General features: G+C 37.8%; 1 protein-coding gene across 1 annotated transcript; it reads right to left on the bottom strand.

Moving 5' to 3' along the window:
- Positions 1–20400: 20400 nt before the first annotated feature.
- Positions 20401–23752, bottom strand: LOC104419365 (cyclic dof factor 2). Its single transcript, XM_010031003.3, has 2 exons — positions 23364–23752; positions 20401–22140 (listed from the first exon to the last, which is right to left on the bottom strand). Exons 1-2 carry the CDS (start codon positions 23601–23603, stop codon positions 20830–20832), a joined length of 1551 nt encoding a protein of 516 aa, XP_010029305.2. The 5' UTR covers positions 23604–23752; the 3' UTR covers positions 20401–20829.
- Positions 23753–27263: the final 3511 nt, after the last annotated feature.

Below are 27263 nucleotides of genomic sequence, written 5' to 3'. Positions count from 1 at the left end.
TAATAGGTCCATCTCCACTTGACTTTATAAAGTCACTTAGGATGCATTTAGTTCAGCATTTTGAAAACTCATTGAGAAAGTATAAAGCAGTTTACCCTAAAGGACTTTCGGCAAATGCAAAGGCCATTTGGTAAATTATGCTTTGAGAAGTAATTTTGAGAGAAATGTTCTTTAGTAGAAAACATATTTAAAAACCTCTTTGGGTAATTAATATTATTATTTTAAATTTTATTTCTTTAAAATTGAAAAAAAAATTATACAGTTTTTTAAATATAAAATTTGACAATAATACAAAAAAATTGAATACACATATAAATTTTTTTAAAAGACCAAATCCTTCATTGAAATTTTTTAATTTTTATTTTTTTAAATTAAAAAAAAATAATGTATGCAATTTTTTAATATTAATTTGAAAATAATGCTAATATATATATATATATATATATATATATAAATTTTCACAAAAAAAAAAAGACCAAACCCTTTATCATAATTTTTAAATTTTTAATTGTTTAAAATTAAAAAAAAAAATAATGTATGAAACTTTTTAAATATAAATTTTGACAATAATACTAAAAAAATCATATACATGTATTTTTATCAAAAAAAAAAAGACCAAATCCTTTGTCGGAATATTTTAAATTTTAATTTTTTTTTAAATTTGAAATAATAATTTATGCGATTTTTTAAATATTAATTTGAAAATAATGCTAAGAAATCAAATACATATATATAATTTTTTTTTAAAAGACCAAACCCTTTGTCGGAATTTTTTAATTTTTATTTGTTTAAAATTGAAAAAAATAATGCATGCAACTTTTTAAATATAAATTTTGACAATAATGCTAAAAAAGTCAAATCTATAAATAATTTTTTAGCATCTATATATATTTGATTTTTTTAGCATTATTTTGGCATTTAAAAAAATAATAACGAGGGAAAAATCAGAAATTTGAAGAATGAGTGAGGATAATTTTGAAAGAAAAAAATAAGTTTCAGCATTTGGCCAAATGTTGAAAGCTCAATATGGTCCCTACTAGCATTGGGCTTTTAGCCTTCCCAATGATAGTTTTTACTTGAAAACTATTTCAAAATAGTTGCCAAATAATTTAGCATTTCCCCAAGGGACTTTAGAGGCTGAAAGCCCCTTGGGAATGCTAAATCAAACACATCCTATGGGCCCGTTTGGTTCAACTTTGAGGAAATGACTTTATATTTCCCCAAGTATCTTTTGTGAAAGTAAGTGTGTTTAGAAACTCATTTTTGTGTATATTTTGCAAAGCAACTTTAAGGTGAAAAGAAAAAAGAGAAAAAGAAAAGAAAAAGAAAAATGAGGAGAAGAAATGCGCAGCTGCGTGGAGAGGGGATCATGAGGGAGCGGCTGAACGGTGGTGCTGGTGGTGGTGGGGAGGCGGTTGGCGGCGGAAGTGATGGCGGTGGCGGTGGCGGTGGCGGTGGCGGTGGCGGTGGGAGGAGGCGACTCACCTCAGGTCGCCGACCTTAGGCGACACCCTGGGTCGCGTCGACCTTGTAAAGATGGGAAACGAAGGTACATCCAAAATTATTAGTATGGGTATTATTTATTTGGAGACTAATATTAGATGTAGGCTATTACTCAAAGATGTGAGACATGTTCTAGAGATATGCCTCAATCTTATATTTGCTAGCAAGCTTAATGACGAAGGCTACAACAATTTCTTTAGTGATGGGAAATGGAAGCTCTAGCCAAAGGAGAAAAGACTAACACTCTCTATATCACACAATTCAAACCGTGTGGAGGAGAGGTGAATGTAACCGGAAAAGGAGTCACCACCAAGTTATGGCATAAGCGACTCGAACACAAGAGTGAGAAAAGACTTAAATTCTCACTAGAAAGCAACTCCTACCCGGAATGAAAGGTATACCGTTGAATACTTGTATCGATTGCATCATGGGAAAACAATATAGAGTAGCATTTCGCAATTCCCCACCATCTAGCAAAGCTGAAATTTAGATTTGATACATACTGATGTATGCACAATGCAAACTAGGACACTTGGAGATGTGTTTTATTTTGTAACATTTATTGATGACCACTCTAGAAAGGTGTGGGCATTTGCCTTGAAAACTAAAGATCAAATGCAGGAAATCTTCAAGCAATTTCATATGAAAGTTGAAAGATCAACAAGCAAGCGATTGAAGTGTGTACGCTCAGACAACGGTAGCAAATACCGAGGACTTTTTGGAGATTATTGCAAAAATCTTAGGATCAAATTAGAAAGATCCGTACCAAAAACACCTCAACACAATGGTGTCGTAGAGTGGATAAACAGAATCATATGTGAAAAAATCAGATGCATGCTCTCCAACGCAAAGTGTCAAACCACTTTTTGGGTGAGGCAATGAGGACAGCAATTGATTTAAGCAACCTATCACCTTCAGCTCCACTTAACGGTGATGTACCACAAAGTGTCCAGACTGATAAAGATGCTTCTTATGGCCACTTGAATGTGTTCAACTGTAGAGCATTTGTTCACATTATAAGGGATGAGAGATCAAAGCTTGATGAGAAATCAAAGCAATGTAATTTTTTGGGGTACGCTCATGAAGAATTCAGCTACAAACTCTAGGATCTTGTTAACTGAAAAATAGTCAAAAGCAGGAACATGGTACTTCTTAAAGATCAAACAATCGAGGACTTCGAGAAGCATGAGAAATCTCCATCAACAGATGAATACCCAGTTGATCTTAGCCTACTCGCTCCTCCTATCGATTCTAATGACAACCAAGCTGAATCTAGGATTGAAGGTAAGACTACTTCAACTGAACTTGAACCAATTGTTGAACAAGTCCCTTCAAAACCTCAATTGATGAGATCAACTCGTGAACGACAATCTAGTCGTAGATATTCTCCCAATGAGTACAATGATGCTCACTGACGGGAAAGAACTAGAGAACTACCAAGAAGCTGTATTTCATGAGCATAAAGATGAATGGTTAAAAGCTATGCAAGAGGAGATGAAATCTTTAGACGAAAATCATACTTATGATTTAGTCAAGTTGCCACGAGGACGAAAAGCTCTAAAAAAAAACAAGTAGGTGTTCAAAATAAAGACTGAAGAAGGTAACTCAAACCACGATACAAAGCAAGGTTGGTTGTGAAGGGATTCACTCAGAAGAAAGATATCGACTTCGACGAGGTATTTTCTCCTGTAGTTAAAATGTTCTCTATCCGAGTTGTCCTTGGCTTGGCAACAAACTTGAACTTGGAGGTCAAGCAACTTGACGTGAAGACTACGTTTTTACATGGAGATCTACATGGATCAGCCGGAAGGTTTCAAAATCAAAGGCAAAGAAAACTTATGTGTAGATTGAGTAAGAGTCTTTACGGGCTCAAGTAGGCACCAAGACAGTGGTATAGAAAATTCAATTTCTTCATGGAAGAAAATAGGTTGAACAAAACCATCGCTTATCACTACATGTTCGTCAAGAAATTTACTGATGGTAATTTCCTCATTCTTTTGCTTTACATTGATGACATGCTAATTGTTGGCCAGGTTAAAAGCAAGATCAACAACTTAAAGAAGAAATTAAGCAAGTCCTTTGCGATGAAGGATTTGGGACCAGCAAAACAAATTCTTGGGATGGAAATCTTACAACACAGGCAAAACCGTAAACTCTGGTTATCTCAAGAACAGTTTGTTAATAAAGTTCTTGAAAGATTTAACATGAATAAATCCAAAGTAGTTTATTCTCCACTTGCAAATCATTTCTAACTTAGCTTAGAGCAGTGCCCAAAAAGTGAGACCAAAAAGAAGGAAATAGAAAAAGTTCCTTATGCATCGGCGATTGGCAATCTAATGTATGCCATGGTATGCATGAGGCCTAATATTGCATATGCAGTTGGTGTGGTAAGAAGATTTCTATCCAATCATAGTAAGAAATATTTGGCAACAGTCAAATAGATATTAAGGTATATTTGGGGTACTTCTAATAACTGTATATGCTATGGTGATGGTAAAACTACATCAGAAGGTTTTCGAATTCAAACATGGCATGGGACGTGGACTCTAGAAAATCTACATCGAAATACCTAATGACTTTTGCAGGGGAGCAGATTCATGGCAATCTCGACTACAAAAATGCGTTGCCCTATTTACTACTAAAGCAGAGTATATTGTGATAACGGAAAGATGTAAAAAACTCTCGTGGACAAAGAAGTTCCTACAAGAAATGGGCACAACCAAGAGGAGTGTATCTTGTATTCAGATAGTCAAAGCGCAATACACCTCAACAAAAATACAGCTTTCCACTCCAAATCCAAATACATTGACATCATATATCATTGAATATGTGATATGTTGGAAGAAAAAGATCTACAATTAAAGAAAATGCACACTGACAACAACGGCTCAGATATGATGACAAAATCTCTATTTACAGTGAAGATGCAAGCTTGTCAAACTTTTGCAGGTTGACACTCTCTCCAAATTGCTCGTGAGGGGGAGATTTGTTGAGTAGGTCACTCCCAATTGGAAAGGCCATCTCAATTATGTATATTTATAGTAGAATATGTATAGTAGTGAGTGTGTAAAAGAAAAAAGAAAACAAAAGAAAAAAAATCAAAAGAGATCGAGTGATAAATCAACATGATCTTCCGCATCCAGAAAATCAAGGGAGATTGGGAAACAAATCAAAGTGATATTCTCAAATCTACAAAATCACGAGAGATCATGAGATAAATCTACGTGATTTTCATATCGTACAATTCTAATTGGGATTGCATTTTGCTCTTATAAATAGAAATTCTCCTCAAGGGAGAAGTATATACAAAAGCAAGAATATCATAGCAACAAAGCGGAAGAATCAATTTTCTTCTTCCAAGAGAGAGTTATCTTTGAGTGAGTTATCCAGTTTGTGAGAGGTTCAGATTCCCAAATTAAAGATAGTGAGAGATCCAGTGAAGTTGTATCACATTATTTATCATAGTGGAATTTTGAAGAAGACTATGATCACGTGGTTTTTCCCGTCACCTTGGAGAGTTTTCCACGTTAAAATTCTAGTGTTATTTACTATTCATCTTTACTGCTTTCATTCAATATTTTATCATATTTGATTTTCACAGAAATAGTAGTGAGAAAAATTATCTGGGCCTTCTCCATAAATATCCTTCTTTTTCCCAACAATGAGGGCTAACGATCGAGCAACAGATTTGGCTCCTTATAAGACAAAAAAAAAATGTTCGGCACCCATAAAGCTTCCTTTACTCTTGTCATATTATTCATTCATCCACCCACGTCAGCTGTAAAACAAGTTTGAAAAGCTCAAGCTCTTTTTTTTTTTTTTTTTTTGGGTCAAAAAAGGTCAAGCTTGAATGCAAGACATTACCCTTGAAAGCCAAATATTACATATTTAACTATATCTTTTCCAAGAACAATGAAAGTATTTGCAAATCAATTGATTTTGATGTATAGAAATATCTTGCTTATACGATCAAACGATTAGAAAAAAAATTAGTTAAATCAAAATCAAAATCAATTCCTAACCACATAAGTTTGGTTCCGTGGAATTATGGACGGGATACTTATGTTGAAATTTCAACAAATTAGAGTGAAAGGAAAAACCAAAAATAAATTATGCTGTCGACAAGCGCTTCATGTAAGCATTTGGAAGGGAACGAAATAAACAATCTATTGAAGGATCTAAATCTTTTCTCCAATTTTTTCTAGTTACACTTAATCGATTATGGTCTACATTTACCAGTCGCGGCCTATTCAACCACAGAATCAATCAACATCTGCTCTGGATTGACTCACCACATCTCCATGAAAACAAAGCAAACTAGTTTACATGAAAATACATCTCAATTAAAATACAGCAAACACAGTCTATCTTGTTGGTTTTCATCAATACAGAAGTGAAGCCTTGTTCAGAGCAAACTGCATTAAACTTCTCTCATGTTTCTTGTCCTAAATGGCTGGTCACTAGAAAACTCTATGTACAAGCTCAGACACTATTCAGTTGACAAAACCTAGGAAAAGCCTAGGAAAGAAACATCGAAAATTCCAAGTAGGGATGGAACTGACAAGGTCTCTGCACATATAGTAACAGTATATCCGGATCTACAAAAGACTGAGCGGCACCCAAAACAATCTCCAATCTACAGGGTTGTTCAATAATAGTGTTAGACTTGACATTAAATGAAAGAAATGAAAATAATTCAAAATTTTATACCGATTACAATGCGATAAATGTCGAAATTCTATGTTGATTACCATGCGATAAATGTCGAAAGTGATTGCCCCATAACCCATCCACACACCACTATTGAGGAGGAGGCTCAATGAGAGATAGAATGACATAAATTCGATGTTACCTATGTGGATTACCCTTTTCTGCATTGGCTAAATGCAAAGAAATGGGCAAAATATTGAGATTATTAGCAGAAAAACAAATAAAAGGAGTAAAACAAACATACATACCAAGATCGCCAGTGGAAGGACATACATGGCGATGTTGAACATGGCACAAATGACTCCAAAAGCGACTTTTTTCTTCTTTGGGTCATATACAACAAGCAAAAACACCAGTGAATATGCAGCAAAGAAGGCGACTACTGCACTGAGCCAATAGCCTACCTTCTTCTACAAAAGGAATAGGTATGTTATGAAATGCACAATTGGAGAACTTAAAGTGACAAAATGAAAGAATGAATTATACATTTGTGTTGATATAAGCGTACCAAAGGGAAATGAGTAGGTAAGTCATCTGAAACACGAGGCCAACGCTATCGACAAACATAAAGAGCTTGTTGTCCGAAATGATTAAGCCGTATATGATTAGGAATGCACAGTTTAGCATAGATGACGCCCTAAAGTGCTGTATAGACCGGTTCACTACAATCTTATGGAAGGCAAGGCTGCAAAGCAATAGTAGCACTTACTCGTTCAATTGCAGAATAAAACCATTTTAATCACTCTCACCAAAAACAGGATAAAAGCATAAAAAATCACCGAATCAACAGATTCTATTATGCAAACTTTAAACGAACTACTTTAGTCACTCTCCGCCATTAAGTTCTTCATTTCACAACAACAAACACTAGTAGTCGTTCTCATTAAAAAAAGTTAAAAAGATCATTCTAAAACTTAAAATGATAAAAGAAACAAAACAATTTCAGTCACTCTCACTAAAAACAAAACAAAAACATGAAAAATTACGGAATCAACAAATTTTATTATGCAAACTTTAAACAAACTACTTTGGTCACTCTCTACTACTTAGTTCTTCATTTTACAACAACAAACACTAGTAATCGTTATCATTAAAAAAATAAAAAAAGATCATTATAAAACTTACAATGATGAAAGGAACAAAACCATTTCAGTCACTCTTACCAAAAATTAGACAAAAACATTAAAAATCACAAAATCAACAAATTCTATTATGCAAACTTTAAACGAGTTACTTTAGTCACTCTCCGCCACTAAATTCTTAATTTCACAATAATAAACATTAGCAGTCGCTCTCACTAAAAAAATAAAAAAGATAATTCTAAAACTTACAAAGGTGAGAGGAAAAAGCCATTTTAGTCACTCTCACAAAAAAAACGGGACAAAAACATGAAAAATCACCGAATCAACAGATTCTATTATGTAAACTTTCAACGAACTACTTTAGTCACTCTCCGCCACTAAATTCTTCATTTTACAACAACAAACACTAGCGGTGGAACTTATTAAAAAAATAAATAAAAAATCATTCTAAAACTTATAAGGATAAAAGAAATAAAGCCATTTCAATCACTCACCAAAAACGGGAGAAAAACATGAAAAATCACCGAATCAACATATTCAATTATGCAAACTTTAAACGAACTACTTTAGTCACTCTCCACCACTAAGTTCTTCATTTCACAACAAGAAACACTAGCAGTCGCTCTCATTAAAATAAAATAAAAAAAGATTATTCTAAAACTTACAAGGGTGAAAAAAACAAAGTCATTTCAATCACTCTTACCAAAAACATGATAAAAACATGAAAAATCATCGAATAGTAGATTCTATTATACAAACTTTAAACAAACTACTTTAGTCACTCTCCGCCACTAAGTGAACAAATGATTATTCGCCTTCTTCTTCTTAGTCTTTGTTGTTATTTTAAATTTTCTTTTTTTATTAGAATTTCAATATTATTTATATTTAATTTATTTATATTATTTAATTATTATTTTCTTAATTTAAATTTAAAGAAGTTTGTTATTCAAAAAGTTAGTTTGACCCCCATAATTTTTTTGTTTTCTTTAGTTCCATTTTAGGACTTCTATTAAATTTCAATGTGTCTCACAACCCGAAAGAATTCACGGGAGGGGTCATTTCATTCGTAGGTTCAATTCCTATTGGATGCACGCCAATGGGACCCTACAACAAATCTATTGGAAATGCGCCAAACCCAAAGCAAGCCACTCCTAAAAGAAATAAATGAATTCCAAAAAAATTTGGCAAATCCAAAGAAGGTTTTCCTTCTAAATCCCAATACACCCGATGCAAGATAGCTACCAAAAAGCACAAGTTAGAAAACACAATATGTGCACCGGCCACGCTCATTTCACAACAACAAACACTAGCAGTCGCTCTCATTAAAAAAATTTAAAAAAAAATATTCTAAAACTTACAAGGGTAAGAGGAACAAACCAAGAGTTGGGAAATGAACTCCAAAGATTGCAAGCAAGGATAAGACTGCTCCCACATGATAGCTCCCGCAATGAGAAGGTCTCCAAATATATAATAGCAGTATATTCAAATACGTAAGAGACTGAGCAGCACCCCAAAACTATTTTCAACCTAGAAGGTTGTTCAATAATAGTTAGACTTGACCTCAAATGAAAAAAGAGACAAAAAGAATTCAAAGTTATATGTCAACTACCGCACAATAAATGTCGAAATCGATCACCCCATAGTCCAGCCACACATCTGGCCCAACGTGAGATAAAATGACATAAATTCGACGCTAGTCATGCTAATTACGCCAAAGAATGGGAAAAATATTGAGATTGTTAGCTAAAAAACAAACAAAAGGAGGAAAGCAGTGTACATACCAAAATCACCAACGGAAAGCCATACATAACAATATTAAACACAGCACAAATGACTCCTAAGGCAAACATTAATCTTAAATCAAGACCCGCCCTCACATTTAACCTTAATAAATTGTTGTTTGTCAAGAGTCTAGTAATTTCTAGTAAAATTGAAAAAAAAAAAAAAAAAAAGGTAAGAAATATTTTAAATCAATGGTGGAACCCACAAGAGACATATATTCATTTTTATGTAAAAATTGTGTTAGGGGTGGAAATAGCGCGAGTCAATTTTTATTACTCTTTAACAAGTTTTCCGAAACATGTAACTATTTGCACTAAATGCTAAACAAGTCACAAACTTAAAAAAAAAAATCAAATTACATATTCAATATCATGGGGTAATGGGCTTTTTGTATATGCAGAAATCGAGTAAATGAAATGTCAGATGAAAAAGTTAAGCATTTTCAAAATTTGATAATAAAAAGTACATACATCATTTTTGAAATTTCCTTGAGGACTGAGTGGCGAAGAGATCGGGGCGCGACATAATAAACTTCTTTCTTGTTTCTTATGCTAAATGGAAAGAGTTACTAAAAACTTCGACTATGTACAAGTTTAATGGTGATTGTTTAGTTGACAAAGCCAACGGTTGGAAAATGAACTCAAAAAATTGCAAGCAATGATGGAATTGCTCCAAGGATGATAGGTTGCGGGTGGAGAAGGTCTCCAAACATGTAGTAGCAGTATATTCAGATCTTTAAGGGACCAAGCGGCACCCAAAAACCATTTTCAACCTACAAGGTTGTTCAATAATAGTTAGACTTGACCTCAAATGAAAATGAAACAAAAATAATTAAAAAATTTATGCCGATTACCATGCCATAAATGTCAAAAATGATCACCTAGTAGCCCAGTCACACACCACTATTGAGAAAGAGGCCCAATGCGAGACAAAATAACATAAATTCGACGCTAGCCATATCAATTACGCCAAGGAATGGGAAAAACATTGAGATTGTTAGCAAAAACAAACAAAAAAAAAAAGGAGGAAAGCAGCGTAAATACAAAGATTGCCAGCAAAAAACTATAAATGACTTCAAAGGCAAGTATAAATCTTAAATCAAGACCAGCCCTCACATTTAACCTTAATAATTATTGTTTGTCAAGAATATAGTAATTTCTAGTAAAATTAAAAAGAAAAAAAATATATAATAAATATTTTTAAATTAAGAGTGGTACATTCATTTCAATGTAAAAAGGTGTTAGGGATGGAAATAGCACGAGCCAATTTTTATCGCTCTTTAACAAGCTTTCCGAAACATGTAGCTATTTACACTAATTGTACATGCCAAAACAACAACATATGAAAAATTACCCTCCAATGAATGATTAACATTACTAAATGCTAAACAAGTCCCAAACTTTTAGAAAAAAAAAAAAATCAAACTACATATTCAATACCATGGGGTTATGGACTTTCCGTAAATGCAAAAATCGAGTAAAAGAAATGTCAGATGAAAAAGTTAAGCATGGTCAAACTTTGATAATAAAAAGTACACACATCACTTTTCAAAATATTTCCTTGAGGGCTGAGTGGCGAAGAGATCGGACGCGACACATTGAATTTCTTTCTTGTTTCTTGTGCTAAATGGATAGAGTCACTAAAAATTTCGACTATGTACAAGTTTAACGGAAATTGTATAGTTGACAAAGTCAAAGATTAGGAAAGGAACTCCAAAAATTGCAAGCAAGGATGGAATGTTCCAATGATGACAACTCTCGGGAGGAAAATATCTCTAAACATGTGGTAGCAGTATATTAATATCTGTAAGAGACTGAGCAGTACCTTAAAACCATTTTCAATCTATAAAGTTGTTCAATAATAATTAGACTTGACCTCAAATGAAAAAAAAATAATAATAATTCGAAGTTTTATACCAATTACCACATCATAAATGTCGAAATCGATCACCCCATAACCCAACCACACACCACTATTGAGAAAGAGACCCAACGTGAGACAAAATGACATAAATTCGACGCTAGCCATGTCAATGTTGCCAAGGAATGGGAAAAACATTGAGATTATTAGCAAAAAAACAAACAAAATGAGAAAATGAGCATACATACCAAGATTGCCAACGAAAAGCCATGCATAGCGACATTAAACACAGCACAAATGACTCCAAAGGCAAGCATTAGTCTTAAATCAAGACTCGCCCTCACATTTAACCTTAATAATTGTTGTTTGTCGAGAATATAGTAATTTCTAGTAAAATTGTAAAAAAAAAAAAAAGGTAAGAAATATTTTTAAATCAAGGGTGGAACCCACTAAAGACATATATTCATTTCTTAAAAAGGTTTTAGAGATGGAAATAGCACGAGTCAATTTTTATCACTCTTTAACAAGTTTTTCGAAATATGTAGTTATTTACACTAATTGTACATGCCAAAACAACAATATATTGCAAATTACCCTCCAATAAAGGATTAACATTACTAAATGCTAAACAAGTCCCAAACTTTTTATTAAAATAAAAATCAAACTGCATATTCAATACCATTGGGTTATGGGCTTTCCGTAGATGCAAAAATCGAGTAAATAAAATGTCAAATGAAAAAGTTAAGCATGGTCAAAATATAATAATAAAAAGTACACACATCATTTTTCAAAATATTTCCTTGAGGGTTGAGTGGCGAAAAGATCGGGATGCGACACATTGAATTTATTTCTTGTTTCTTGTGCTAAATGGATAGAGTCACTAAAAACTTCACAAAGCCAAGGGTTGGGAAAGGAACTCTGAAGATTGCAAGTAATGATGGAATTGCTCCAAAGATAACAGCTCCCGGGAGAAGAAGGTCTCTAAACATGTAGTAGTAGTATATTCGGATCTAAGGACTGAGCAGCCACCCCAAAACCATTTTCAACCTACAAGGTTGTTCAATAATAGTTAGACTTGACCTCAAATGAAAAGGAAACAAAAATAATTCAAAATTCTATGCTGATTACTATGCCATAAATGTCGAAATCGATCACCTTAGAGCCCAGCCACACATCAATATTGAGAAAGAGGCCCAACGCGAGATAAAATGACATAAATTTGACGGTAGCTATGTCAATTACGCTAAGGAATAAAAAAAAATATTGAGATTGTTAGCAAAAAACAAACAAAATGAGAAAATCAGCGTATATACCAAGACTACCAGCGAAAAACCATACATAGCGACATTAAACAAAGCACAAATGACTCAAAAGGCAAGCATTAGTCTTAAATCAAGACCCGTCCTCACATTTAACCTTAATAATTATTGTTTGTCAGGAGTATAGTAATTTCTAGCAAAATTGAAAAGAAAAAAAAATGTAAAAAAATATTTTTAAATCAAGAGTGGAACTCGTGAGGGACATATATTCATTTCAATGTAAAAATGTGTTAGGCATGAAAATAGCGCGAGTCAATTTTTATCACTCTTTAACAAGCTTTCTGAAACACGTAGTTATTTGCACTAATTGTACATGCCAAAACAACAACATATGGCAAATTATCCTCCAATAAAGGATTAACATTACTAAATGCTAAACAAATCCCAAATTTTTAGAAAAAAAAAATCAAACTACATATTTAATACCATGGGGTTATGGACTTTCCGTAAATGCAAAAATCGAGTAAATGAAATGTTAAATAAAAAAGTTAAGCATAGTCAAAATTTGATAATAAAAAGTACACACATCATTTTTCAAAATATTTCTCTCTTTTAAGCCATGTACTAATTGTGATGTCAATGGAAAAAAAAAAACCATTGATGGTTTCTCTGTCACTCCTTGTGGTCAGCTTGCTCTTGCATTTCATGTCGGTTTCTCGCGCATCTAGATATTATGGCAAGTGGACGAATGCTCATGCCGCATTCTATGGAGGAAGGGATGCTTCCGGAACAATGGGTATGAGTTATGTTTCTAATAAAACATAAAAATATAATGTTTCTTTAGTACTATAGGATTACTCACTAAGCTCTACATGTTAGGCGGTGGCGCATCAATATACACGGTGAAATGGAAGTCCAATTCAATGCCTTATATTTAGTACCTTGGTATTTACTTATTTCACAAAGTAGTTTCATCACTAAAGTGTGTTGATCTACGGGGTTACTTTTGCTTGAAACTAATAATATGGTGCGGGTGAAACTGATGAGCATTTTGTGTCACCACCCATGACTTAGCTAAGCAACCTATTCCCGATGGAATGGAACAGCAGCATGATAGAGTTTTTCCACAAAAGGCGGTGACGATACGCAAGGACCAACCGATACGTGTTCTAGGAGAGGCTGTCGAGCTGGTTGGCGATGAGGCGCCTGAGCGCCTGGTAGGCCAGTAAAGATGGCAAAATGGGTCGCTAATTTTTTTAGAAAAAATAGTTAAATGGGTTTAACAATCAAAGACTTAAAATAGGTGGATCTTAAGTGAATCTTAAATGGGTTAGATTTAGAACCTACTTTTAACCAAAACTTCATAATCTCTCTCTTCCCTCTTTAACTTGACAAAATATATATATATAAATAAACCGAAATTATAATTATTTTTTTCTTTTAATTTTCTTTTCTTTTTTCTTTCCTCTTTTTTCTTTCTTCCTCCTCCTTCCGATGACCGGCATGACAATGGCCGGCAGCGCCAGAGCAAGCCTCAAGCTTGCCGACGTCGGCGAGCTTGAGCTTGTCAAATCTAGCAAGGCGGAGGCCTCACCGACGTCCGGCGAGGCTCGAGCCTCAAATTCACCGAGTGGTCGGGCAAGCCTTAGCTCACCGGCGGCGTCGGTGAACCAAGCGAGCCGGCCAATCACCGGCGTCGTCATGGCCGACGACCGACCAAAGAAGAAGAAGAACAAAAAAAGAAAAGAGAAAAGAGAAAATTAAAATTAAAATTAAAATTTATATTCTTAAAAAATAAAAATAATTTTAATTTTAATTTTAAAAACAATAAAATAATAAAATTTTGATTTTTTAAAAATTATAAAATTTTCCATTAAATTTGTGTTGTATAAAACTATTTTAGCAATATCATTTTAAGAAATAAGTTTTTTTAACTTCTTTTTTTGTCGGTCCTACTCTACTCCTATTCTAACTCTCACACTCAGACTTTTGTCATACCTCTTTACAGAGTGTGGGAGTCGAAACTCACTCTTAAAACTAGTTCATCCCGACCCCAACCCCTTGAAAATGTGGAGATTTGAACCCCCCACCTCCCCCTCTCATGTTAGAAGGATGGCCACCGAGTAAACCCTAGTGGTTTAGTTTTTTTAAGTTTAGTTAAGTGGATCGGGTATGAATTGAGTATAGGTTGGGTTGGATATGGGTCAAAAAAATTTCATTGCAATAAATGAGTCATAAATGGGTTAAATTGGTCGATTTGGGTCGGACCATTTATGACCCGACCTAACTCACCCATTTAACGAGTCTACTGTCAAGAACTGCCCTACATGGAGGGCGCCCATCAAATGGTTCAACAAGAATGCTCCGATTGAGCACAACGAGACCCATTTTGGCGGGTAAACAAGGAAAGTTCTCAGTGAGGTGAAGCTAATAAAGATTGGAGCGACCGTTCCTGACAAGTAGCTGGATCTTGCTTGTGCTCGTGCTCGTGCTCATGCTTGGAGCTAACGACTGGGACATATGGCTTTTCAATTTTCCACAGCATTACCCATTCTTTTTTTTTCTTTTTTTGTCCCCACTTTTTTGTGACATATTACACCAATGCATTAGAAAAATGCTTTACTTAAAATAGCTCTTTGTTTCAACCAACAAAAGGAAAAAAAAAAAAAAAGCTCTTCGTACTTCAGTTTTTCTCTCCAAGTGCCATCAAAACCGTCTAGGAAAATGATTTGCTATAAGCTGAGAAATAGCTTAGAGGTTGTCTTGCAAAATCATGAAGAATTGTTGAGGGTAGAGGGCAATTGGTCATTGAAAGTTTTTAGTACCAAGATCGGACATTAGACTCCAAATTGACCCACGATACATTGTGATAAACTCGTATAAGCGAGTCTTTAAATTTATGAATGCATTCGAGCATGAACAAACGTCGGTCTTATCTTACCTTTACCCAAAAAAAAAAAACAAACGTCGGTCTTGTTTTGTTCATTCTTCGGCTCATCGGAATTTCATAGCTCCTGAGTTCTTGAAGTAACTTTGGTGGGCCGCGGGAAATTGAGCTCTATAGCCTAACTGAACGCAAAACATTTGCGTAAGAATTTTGAAATCCGTTACGGATTTGCTTACTTTACACTTCATCGCAAGACATAGTATTGGATAAGAATTGAACTCGCGCAAATAAATCATGCGGGAAAGCAAAAGTCCCAAAGAGTCAAATGGGCTGGTAGCACCTCTTCATGATGTACATCTTCTTCTTCTTCTCATGGGCATCGGTCAAGGCTTAGAAATGCAGATTCATATGCTGAAGTCTCCCAGGGAACCCGGTAAACAAGTCACCCAGTTTCCTTTTCCCACTGCGAATAACCAACTCTCCTCCAAATCCAACCAACCCCAACTCCCTTCTCAATCTACACTGCTGAACTCTTCCTCTACATGATCACCTCGTGCGTCTCCCTCCTCTTCATCCTCTCGCAAATCTCCCTCTGCTATGGCCTCTCTCGCCCATGCACCACTCGCAATAAGTCATCCTTCACACTACCCCCAACGTCACTCCTTACACCGCAGCTGCCACCACCAGCTGCAGCTGATAAGCTCAATGTAAAAAGAGTGTCAAGGATGGAAATAGCGCAAACCAATTTTTATCACTTTTTAACAAGCTTTCCGAAACATGTAGCTATTTGCACTAATTGCATATGCCAAAACAACAATATATGAAAAATTACCCTCCAATAAAGGATTAACATTACTAAATGCTAAACAAGTCCCAAACTTTAAAATAAAAAAAAAAATCAAACTACATATTCAATACCATGGGGTTATGGGCTTTCCGTAGATGCAAAAATCAAGTAAATGAAATGTCAAATGAAAAAGTTAAGTATGGTCAAAATTTGATAATAAAAAGTAGGAATAAGTACAATAGAAATCATGAAACTTGTTACGAAAATGCAATTAAGTCATAAAACTTACAAAAAGTGCAATCAAATCCTAAACTTGTCGGAATGGTTCGATTGAGTCCTAAAATTAACACCGTCAGTCTTACTAACGGAAAATGCGATATAGAGCGACGTGGCATTTTAAATGATTTTTTATTTTCCACCTGGCAATGGGCCGGAGCGCTGGCCCCTCTGGCGATGGGCGGCGGCGACAGTAGTGCTGGAGCTTTTTTTTCTTCTTTTTTAACAGTTTTTTTAAAAGTGAATTTTAGTTTTTAAATATAATTTTTTTAAATTTTGAATAAAAATTATTTTAAAAAGCCAGCTGGAAAATAAAAATCATCATTTAAAATGCCATGTCAGCATTTTCCATCGGTAAGACGGACGGTATTAACTTTAGGATTCAATTGAACCATTTTGACAAGTTTTAGAACTTAATTGCACTTTTTGCAAGTGTTAGAACTCAATTATATTTTCGTAATAAGTTTTAGGACTTCTATTACACTTATCCCTAAAAAGTACACACATTATTTTTCAAAATATTTCTCTTTAAACCCATGTACTTATTGTGATGTCAATGAAAAAAAAAATATATGGTTTCCCTATTACTCCTTGTGGTCGGTTTGCTCTTGCATTTCATGCTGGTTTCTTGCGCATCTAGATACTATGGCAGGTGAACGAATGCTCATGCCGCATTCTATGGAGGAAAGGATGCTTCCGGAACAAGGGTTTGAGTTATGTAGGCCAAATTAATTTTAAGAAACTTGAACGCTTAAGCCACCAATTAAGGAATTTCAACATATTTATTGTTTATTCTCTTTTTCTAACAATGGTAGAATAATTTGCTTTTCTTTCTATTCATGTTTAACTTTGCATTAATAGGAGGGGCTTGCGGGTATGGGAATTTGTACAGCCAAGGGTATGGTACAAAAACAGCTGCACTAAGTGCTGCATTCAACAATGGGTTGAGCTGCGCTGGGTGCTTTGAGCTCTGGTGCATGAACGACTGATGGTGCCTACCACGTTCCATTGTGGTCATGGCGACCTGCCCTTCTGAGGGTGGTGCGACAAGTTTTTTGTTATTTCACTTCGCTGCCCAGTACACTCTCATTACGTAAGTTACATTGTCGGCAGATGTTTTTGTTGGAATCACAAAACATAGCAAAGCCAAGCCAATCATTCTGGCTCCGCAAATGTTGTACCAGCGAGGTTGGTGCTGTTCATGAATCCAAGGCCCGAGCGCAGTAATCAAGTAAGATAGCCCACTTGGAAGTTGATCGGGAAAGGAAGTCAAGACCGGGTATAAGCAAAAAGTACGCTACAATTAGTCAAATGGCCTCCAATGTGAATATTCCTAAGCCCTAAAGATTTAACCAGAATGTCAACGTCAAAGGGGTACAATGGAGCAACTCCCTAATGACAGGTCCGGCAAGTGCCGGTTGATTTAGACGGTTCAAAGTTGTCTGGGCGAGACAATGGAATTAAATGAACAGATGAGGAGACCATCCATCCCCGATTCATTTTATTCACCTTTTCACTTAAAATTCATTTGAGTCGATTGAGACTTACTCTTTGGAGGAGGAGGAGGAAGAGAAGGGCCCAAGAGATACCCAGAAGATCTCGGGTTAACATTCGGCTGTGGATCTTTGTAATCCATCACTTCCATATTCAGGTCCGCCAATTCTCCTGCAGTAGCTTCCTGGGAAACAAAACACGCAAGCCCACGTTTCTCGCAAGTGAAAAACGACTGCTGACCGACAAGGGGCCAACAAAGAATGATGATAAAGAGACGAACCTTCGGTTGAGCAGCATCATCGTCAGGACCTCCTCCATGATGATCCGCAGCGCGTCCTTAAGAATCCGAAATGAGTGCGTGAATGAGAAATCATGATGTTCCAGCAACATTCTATGCCACAAAAAGAAAGAAAAGTTGCTAGGGTTCTTACTATGAGTTCAGGGCGCATTACCGAGAGAGATGCAGAGAAAGAGAAGCGTCAGAACAAGAAGAACCGAGGGCCAACGAAATGGAGACCAAGCCATTGTCATCGAATCCACTACTGTTAGGGTTGTTTTCAGACTGATAATGAGAATTTCCGTGGGAACAAGAATGTAACAGCACGACAGGCTTTTAGGTTTTCGGGGACGAACGTTTCAGCATTTTATTTTATTTTATTTTATTTGCATTTTTTACACGTACAAGGCAAGGGGACATCTGTTAAGGCTTAAAATGGTGATTCATATGGTAGTTGCACGGTTGCACCTCTTCAAGATTGTTTGCAGAAAATCAGAACATTTCTTCTTTAGCAAGATTTGCCGGACATTATTGTCCGATACTTACTAGGCTCCTTTTCTTAAGGATGCAGTCAACATTAATCAACATAGTAAGTACATCATCCATTTCGAGGCAAATAGATGCTTCACTTGGTGGGCCAGGCCGGGCCTAGCTCTATCTGCTACCCATAAATTGACTAAAAATGCAATCTGGATTAAGGCCGACGATAGGCCGACTTGAGTCGGGACATAAACGTTTCGATGCAGGCGGCCTGCAAAGCCCAAGAACTATCAGGGGACCGAGGTTGAAGATTGGCACTAGCAATGATCGAAACGGATGGATTCAAAAGAAAAAATAATGTTCGTAGTCATTACTGTAGGGTAATGTCAAGATAATTTCATGAAATTTTGTTTTACAGACGACATGTTCTGTTGGTAATTGGGAACAGGACGGCTCGAGACACGGACGGATACATATATACTACGTGTGTTCTATATGTGTATTATTCGGTTCGCTCCCAAATAATGAGCATTTTTTTGTAAGCTCGGCAAAGGTGCAGAAAACAGGAGTTCTATTTAGAATCACATAACAGTTGTGTTTTATATGAAAGTACAGGTATTTTACTAACAGAAATGACATGACAAACCGTCAATGAACATTAACATGTGTGGTTATATTCAACACCTAATAGTCCATCGCTTCACTTGACTTCATAAAGTCACTTGATGAATTGGTCTTAATATGGTTTCTCTACGTGTATTACTATTTCTTTTCTAAATATCCCTTAATGAAAATAGGGCTTAAACTAAAGCCCTAGAAAGGCGGATCGTGCTATGGCAAGAGCACTCGCCTGGCAATAAAAGTGCTGTCGCTGTTGGCCAACCTGCACCGTGAAAAGGGTCCATCGCCTTGGTGAAGGACAGCCACAAGCTAGCTTCAACTCCCTTTGAATTTTGAGATTTCTCAAGCCTCTCGCATATAAAGATATTGTATAAAAGTAAGAAGTTGCCATCGTGAGTGTCTCAGTCACTGAAGAAAACCAAGGGAAAAGAAGGGCCCATGTCAATTTGAGCGGCTGAAATTCTTCCGTAACTACTTTGAACCGAAACTCATCTCAACAGCTGATGGAAGTCCAAGACGATGGTTAAAGGTGTTCCTCGAAAAGGTGAAAAGTGGGTTTAAAACAAGGACAGATCATCGCACTGTGCAACCTTTCGAAGATTGGACGAGTGGTTAAACATGTAGTCCAAATGGTGGCTCAATTGTTAGACGACACTCATCGCTGCAAAGGGTAGAGCCTTGCTATATACGTATTAACAAGAAAGCTCATGTGCATTCTCGATCGAGATTTCTGTCTTATAAGAAAGAAAAAGGAAAAAGGAAGAGCGAAAGGTGGAAAAGCCAAGAAGAATTTTTGAGTGCATCACGTGATTTGGTGGCCCATGAACAGCTCATGGTTTGTAGCCTGTCAATGCAAACCGGTGGATCTAAGTTTCCCCTGTCCTTAAGCGACCAAAAATATCCGAAGTTCTCTTATCTGCTGCAATATCTGTCAAGGGCAAAACAATGAAACCATCTATTTTCTCGATTTTGATTGACCGATCCTGCATGTTAATCAAATCAAAGGCATGGAGTCCCGTTTCGATTCGGACGGCACGCCGCTTGCATTGAGTATGTTCTGTGGCCACGAAAATTTGGACCGCTTAATACCAGAGAGATACTGGTGTTTTTTCCTTTTCTGGGATAGGTAAGTTTCAATATCATTTGCCCAGTTTAGCCTTCTAGACTTTCGCTCAGGTCCCACTCCTTTTTAGCTTTCTCAAAGGAAAAACCCACCCAAGAGAAGCAAAGGCAAACTTGACCAGTTTTTAGCAGCTTCAGCTTCTAGCTGCGTGAATCCATGAAAGGCAAAAGCAAGTTATGTTTGTGCAGATTGTAATATACGCTTGGCACTGATTCCGAAAAAAAGGTAATTAAAAGAACAGTGGAGAGAGAGAGAGAGAGACTGCAAAAGACAGCATCTTTAAACTAAAACTTTGATGTACATTACAATAAAACTTAGTACAATACAATTCTCACTTATTTTATAGCTCTCATTATTTCACATCTAGTACGTACATGAACTCACCAAATCACTATGCTGACAAATAAAAAAGAGGCCCGCCCGCTTATACTATCGACTAACAAAAGAAGGGGGGGAGGATCATCAGTTTGTAACTTATGCTGAGAAGTCTCTTTCACATTGAGAAAGAGGGACGGGAAAGAATCCCCTTCCTTTTTCTTTCTCCGAATGGCTTCAGGTTAGATCCTCAGAGATGCGGACGGTGAATCGATAAGATCTTAAGGATCGCACAGCTGGTTTTTTGATTCACCGGTCGAGCAGAACAGATGTTCACAACGCCAGTTGATGACAAAGCCTCCGAATTACCCGATTACGAGCTCTCTTGGAAGTTGCGTGATCGAGACAATGCGGCTGGATTTGCTTGTAACACAGAAGAAGCTTCGACCACGTGGTTCTTTTCCTCGCTCTTAGACTGGAAGGCCTTTAAGAGTACTCCCCTGCCAGCTGAATTAGAAGCTTCGTTTTTAATCCCAAGTGTCGCCCAGATCGAGCTCTTTGCAGCTTCTCCTGGATCATCAATCCTTAATGTCTTTGGAATCCACAAGGATCTCTCAGGATTAGCCTCCTTTGGCTCCTCTTCAGTGGAGTCGTTTGGTTTCCCGATTTTCTCATCCCTCGAGTGTTTCCCCAAGGTCGGAGAATTAGGTGCGGAGCTCGTGGCGCTGTGGTTCGGAGAAGTTGGCTGGGCAACCCAAGGAATGTTCCACGCACCTGGCACACTGCAACTCCAATAAGCTGGCCCTGGGTAAAACGGCACAGCAAAACCAGGTGGACAGAAAGTTTGCGGGCCAGGGGATATTGGCGGGCTCCATGGAGCAGAATTCCATGCATAAGGCCAAGGAGCCCCCGGAAAGCACGGTAGCTGAGGAGGAAAACCCTGACAATTCGGCATCACAATTTCTTTGGTTCCATTTTTACTCTCTACAAGGTTGGAATTCGCTGCGGTGGCAGAAGATCCATTCATAGTCTCAACCCCACTTCTCACACTTCCACAAGGGCTTGGCATTATCACTCCTTCAGGTTTATGGAATCCATTTTTCCTGCTGTTATGCATTGCCTTATCAGCCAAATGCAAAACCGAAGCCATGGATTCGCATAGTGGTGCGTCTGATCCGAAGGTGAGGACAGTGCCATTAGGTTTCAATGGCGGGTGATGGACCCCATTAGGGAAGTCCGTCCGTACGCTTTGCAGGGCTTCAGGAACAGCTAGATGACGGTAATGAGATGCCGAGTTCTTGTTCTTGCGGCGGCCAGCACCCACAGGAACATTCCTCATGGTTCCACCAGCTGTCCAGTATCTCTGGCAGTTCTTGCAGAAGTGTCGGGGCTGGTTCACATTATAGTTGTTGTAGTAACAGAATTTGGTGTCCATGCTATTACATCGAGGGCAAGGAAGTATCTTGTCAGGTTTCTTGAGCACCTTCTCTTGCGAGTTGCTCGTGTCGCTCTGCTCCTCTTCTGATTTCGACGTCCTTGGAGTAGTGCTCTCCTTGTCGACTGAAGGCGTCCTAGGGTTCTCATTTGTCACCGATATTGCGTCCTGGTTTGTGCCCTCCTCGAGATTCATGAATTGGGCTCCATTTTCCAGCTTGGCTTTAGCTGGTTTTTCATCCTGTGTTTCCTGGATAGAGAGAAAAACATATTTTCACATACCCTAATCAATTTTCTGAGGTTCAAACTAAACACTCCACCTCCACAGCGACAGAGGAACAGGCCACGAATGGTATGATAGCAATTACGGACAAAACTTATATCGAAAGGAAGTCCAACTGAAGGAATAGCCATACAAGCACTTAAATTCAATCAGCAAATGACCAAACTATATGTAAGATTGGCTATTGCTAAATTAAGCAAAAACTAGCAAATCAGATATTCTAAGCGATTTTGAATAGTGCCAACAAACGAAATCCAGTCAGGTGGTTTTCAGATTTATAAATGTCCTTATCTTTCTGCAATTCCTTTAGAAATTGCATATGCAACAGGTAAATGGCGGACTTCTTTGGCAGACTGGACTTGATGGGTTGTCCTACGGAATAGAAAGATAAACGGAATTGAGGTCTTCGCCTATGGAGTCAAAAAGCCACGGACAAGCGACTTTTAGGAAAAGATCAAGAAAAAGATAAGAGCATTGATCCAACGTGTAGCAGCACCCAGTACCCAGGCTATTAAGAGCAATCACGACAGACGCTTTTCGGGTGTTTTGAACAGAAGAACCGGCCGTGATTCGTCTTGTCAAGGAATAAAAGGAGGAAGAGAAACGACCAGAGCTTGATTATGTCGACTTCGGAACCTCCAAAAGTCTCCAGTTCGTTTGTGTGAGAATTAGAATTGGCCTCGACAGAGAAGATTGGAATTTGGAACCGTGGAGATCAGAGCCAGCTCACGAACATGAACTTGCGCAGAGCATCCAACTAGTTTCAGGTGATCCTTACTCGCGTAAAAGCAAAAGCACCAGGCACCAGCAAATTAACCTAAGCTTCTACTGGGCCTCCAAGCATCAATACAAGGAAAGATCCACCTACCATACCATAAATCCCCCACAAGAACATCCTCGAACTTCCATAATGAATACTCAAGTTTCAACTCCTCATTCGAATAGACAAATCTCAGTTCATTCAGATTCAAGAAGCCCCCCCATTTCAAGATTCATTTCCGCACAAATAATAAAAAGGAAGAAAAAGAAGATCCAGGATCAATGCAAAAGCATGTCAACCGAAGTCAACAAGAAGAACGAAGCCCGACCCAATTCAAATTCTCAAAATCTGAGCATTTGGGCATCCGCCAAAAACCAAACAAGACTCTCCAAACCGAGCGAAAAACCACAGGAGCCAAAAAAACCCGTACCTTATCATCGCGGCCTTCCTCGTCGTCGTCTTCTTCGTATTCATCTTCCTCCCCTTCCTCTTCCTCTCCTCCGTCGACGCCGGCCATGCCTATATCCTCGCGGGCGGGCGAGGGAGGATCCGCGGACGGAACCTGGCCAGTGTCGACGGCGGCCGCCGCCGCATCCCCAGGAGGAATATCGGGCAGGGAGATCGTCTTCCCGAAGAGCTTGATCGCCGGGTCTCTCGCTTCCCCCGACATTTTTGCTCGCGCTTTGTCTTTTTCCCCCCTTCCGAAAAATTAAAAAGGCAAAAAAATGGCAACTTTTTAGAGAGAGAAGAGAGAGAGAGAAGAGAGGAGAAGAAGGAAGGAGGAGAATGGAGGGAGAGTTGAGTGGACTCGGGGATTGATCGTGGGTTTTTTGATCCGTTTAATGAGGTCGGAGCGCCACGTCATCGACTGGGGAGAATTCTCAGCCACAAGTTTCTTTGTGGCCTTCAAGGATCTCTTTCTCACCCTCCCCCTCCCCTTCCCCTTTTCTTTTTCCATGATTCTCTCTTTCAATCCTACTCGGCACTTTCTCCCCCTCCTTTCTCCCTCTCTCTCTCTCATCCAACATTTTTTTTTTCTGGGGGTATAATTGCATTTTCCCTCCACCCCTATTTTTGTAATTTTAGCCTCTCTAAAAGTGTATTTTAGAACTATATATCGATCTGCCTTTAGCGTTGACATCAATCAAATTCTCGCTGAGATTGCTGGTCATGTGTTACGGTCTATTCCCGAATCATCTTCATACGATGAATCCTCCGTCGATTATTCGGTCACGCATTGTTGCATGACGAGGAAGCGAAGTTTGATCGAAGTCAACGGCAAAAGATATATTTCGACTTGTTTCTAAAAACAAGGAGGGCAATTGCATAGAAAAAAATTGAAATGTCGAGGGTAAGTTGCAGTTATCCTAAAAACTCAGGGACAATTAAGTAATTGTCCTTTTCTTTTATAAATTCATAGGTTATTTGTGAAATCTATTTATATATATATTCTTTTTTTCTAATAATCTCAATTTCTGTTTTTTTTAATCAAGCCCTTCACTCAATCAAATTTTTTAAATAAAGGACGATCTCGATAAATTTTTCACTCCGTCCGTTGCTATTTATTTCTGGTGCTACTATAGGAAGTGGCATTTTTATTTTATTTTTGCCGAAAGTGAAATCGAATACGATCGACTTATCAAATATGGAAACTTTAGTAGTCAAGTGAAGAAGATTTTCTTTAAAAAAGAAAGGAAAGTTAAGAACATTTATTTATTTTCAGCAATTTATTCTGAGCTTCATGTTTCACCTTTCTTTTTCTTTTCTTTTCTTTCTCATGTTTTTCAATGTCGACGCAGGGAATCTTCACGAGTACTTTGGGCGGAGAAATCTGGGAAAAAGGGCCTTTTTCTTACCTTACCTTATAGTAGAAATTGGAAAGGCAGGAAAGTCCATTACGTCAACATCCGGAGGGCCACGTGGCCACGCGGGCTGGCGCTGCACCACCCGCCACGTCAGATCCATATTCCTTCCTACGTGGGCCCCACACCCCCCCGGAAAAAGTAAAGCGGGGGCGCCCCCCACCACAAACCCTTATCGTCACGACTCGACCTCACACGCTCCGCGTTGATCGCACGTGTAAAGCATCGTCCTACCTAAAAACAAAAAACAATCGTAAAATAAATCATTTATTTTTTATAATTTAAAAAATAAAAAAAGGAGGAGAAAAAGGCTACGAAGGAATCTGCTACTCGTGGCTGAGGATTTGCCCTTGTGCGGGGCGCATAATCGACCGAGGGGCCAACACGTGTCGGCTGCGCGCCCGAAGATGGGCCGTACGATTTTAGCTTTGGTCTTGCAGCTTTTGAAATAGATGGAGGAACCAAAAACTAAGGATAATATAAACTACGTCGTAAAGTGCCTAAGAAACGTGATCGAAATGGGTTTCTCTTTTTCGCTTTTAAGAGATGCACCACCGTCGTTTTCTAATAGTTATCTCCCGTCGCGCACCTTTCTTTTTCCCCCTAAATTTGTTTATAGCGTAAATCAGGAAAAAAAAAAAAAACACTTCCTTCTGCACCCAGTCGACACGACCCATGAGGCACGTGGACTAGTCGGAGGATCGAAAAGGCATAATTCCTTATCATAAGAAAGTAATTTGATTCTACACCATCCTAGACTCCTAGTAGCATGGTTTATGACTTGCACTCCGGCCGGCCACCCCGAGCAGCGTGCCACTGCTCGACCCTATCATTTTCCTTAACCCAATATCTTTGGGGAGAAAGGGCATGGGGATTCAGGGTGGGTCACGTGGTCCCTAACCCTTTTTTGGCCACGGGTTACCCAATGGGACCGTTATCCCATACTACTCTCCCCTCACTTGCCTGTAAATGACTTTTGAGGAGGAGTCCCCCGGGATGGTCTATTCAGGGGGGAGCAGTTTTAAGGACCTGCTCAGGTCCGCATTAAAGTGCGAGGGCGAAGGGATGATATGGGGAATTCGTGTATTTGATCTGGGTCCCGGCAATATTATGCCTTCGGATGTGAGAGAGGATTGATTTTATTTGAAGGCCTGATGCTAATGCCCGGTCTTCGAGGTCACTCGAGTCAAGTCAATTGCGGGTGGGAACAAACCTAGCGGCTCTTGTGCGACGTCGGCCCTGCGGAGGAGCCGTCATTTGGCTTCAGGCTTGCCCGTGCAAATGCTGTCGGGTTAAAACTTAGCCCTCATATTTCACCCGATTAACGGTGCATGTCGATTCAAATAGTGATAATCAAAATGAAGTCACATATTTGGTGGATGGAATCGTATCACCAGTGTATCTCAAATGGATGACTTGGAAATTCATCAGCATGGGTATAGGTAAAGTGGGGAAAATTATTCAAAAAAGTTATAAACTTCAATTTAATCATAAACATTCAAAGTGTATTGATATACTTTTAAGCCTTTTGATAATTTGTTAATTTAGTTCTAAAATTTTCAATTATGCTAATTTAGTTCTAAATTTTTTGATAATTTATCAATTTAGTCCTAAAACTCTTAACAATTTGCCATTTAGTCCTCTCCTTTTCCTTTCTTATTCTTTTAATTAATTTTTCCCTCTGCCAACCATCGCCGAGTCTCATCGATAGCTGGTGGAAATCATTTGGCCTCATGCTAGGGATGTCCATGCCTAGCCTAGCGAAGGTCATCCTTATTAGCCTCAAGCAAGGATAGCTATGCTTGCTAGGGGTTTGGCGATGGCCAGCCTCACCAGCCCTTGGTGAGGGTTTAGGCGTTTGTGGTTCACCCTCGCTAGGCTTGCAAGGGTGACTTTCACCCAAGCAAGAGCACCCCTCACCAACCTAGGCTCAAGCATCCCTTGCCTAAGGCCAGCAAAGACAAGACCCAGTGATGGCTAGTGGAGGGGAAAAGAAAAGAAAAGAAAAAACGAACAAAACTAAAAAAAATTAAAACAATTGCAAAAATTGTTCACATTATTGTTGGCTATACCATGAATGATTGACGTTAACGATAGGGATTTTTAGTAAAAAGCAACTTGAATGACTAAATTGGCAAATCGTTGAAAGACTTAGAACTAAATTAATAAATCATTAAAAGGTTTAGAACTAAATTGACAAATTATCAAAAGATTTAGGACTCAATTGATACAATTGAAATGGTTAAAAACCGAATTAACCGTTGCACAATATGTTTATAACATGTTTGGACAACTTTCTCGGTAAAATATGAAGTTGCTTAAATCATGTATCTTTTAAAAGGTTTTATGTACGTTTGTTTCACGGAAAAATGAAAAATTTGAAAAATATTTTCGTTTTTCTTAAGAGATAAATCATTGTCGATAATAAAAATATTATTCACTGACTAATTATTTCAAGTAATACAAAT

Source organism: Eucalyptus grandis, chromosome 9 (assembly GCF_016545825.1).
Source record: "Eucalyptus grandis isolate ANBG69807.140 chromosome 9, ASM1654582v1, whole genome shotgun sequence".
In the NCBI taxonomy this organism is placed as follows: domain Eukaryota; kingdom Viridiplantae; phylum Streptophyta; class Magnoliopsida; order Myrtales; family Myrtaceae; genus Eucalyptus; species Eucalyptus grandis.
The sequence above is the reverse complement of the archived record's forward strand: the minus strand, read 5'-3'. Positions and strand labels throughout refer to the sequence as shown.

Coding starts and splice junctions, on each gene's coding strand:
- LOC104419365 (XM_010031003.3), bottom strand. CDS start 23,603: ATGTCGGGGGAAGCGAGAGACCCGGCGATCAAGCTCTTCGGGAAGACG. Junction 22,141..23,363: donor AGGAAGGCCGCGATGATAAG/GTACGGGTTTTT, acceptor CTCTCTATCCAG/GAAACACAGGATGAAAAACC.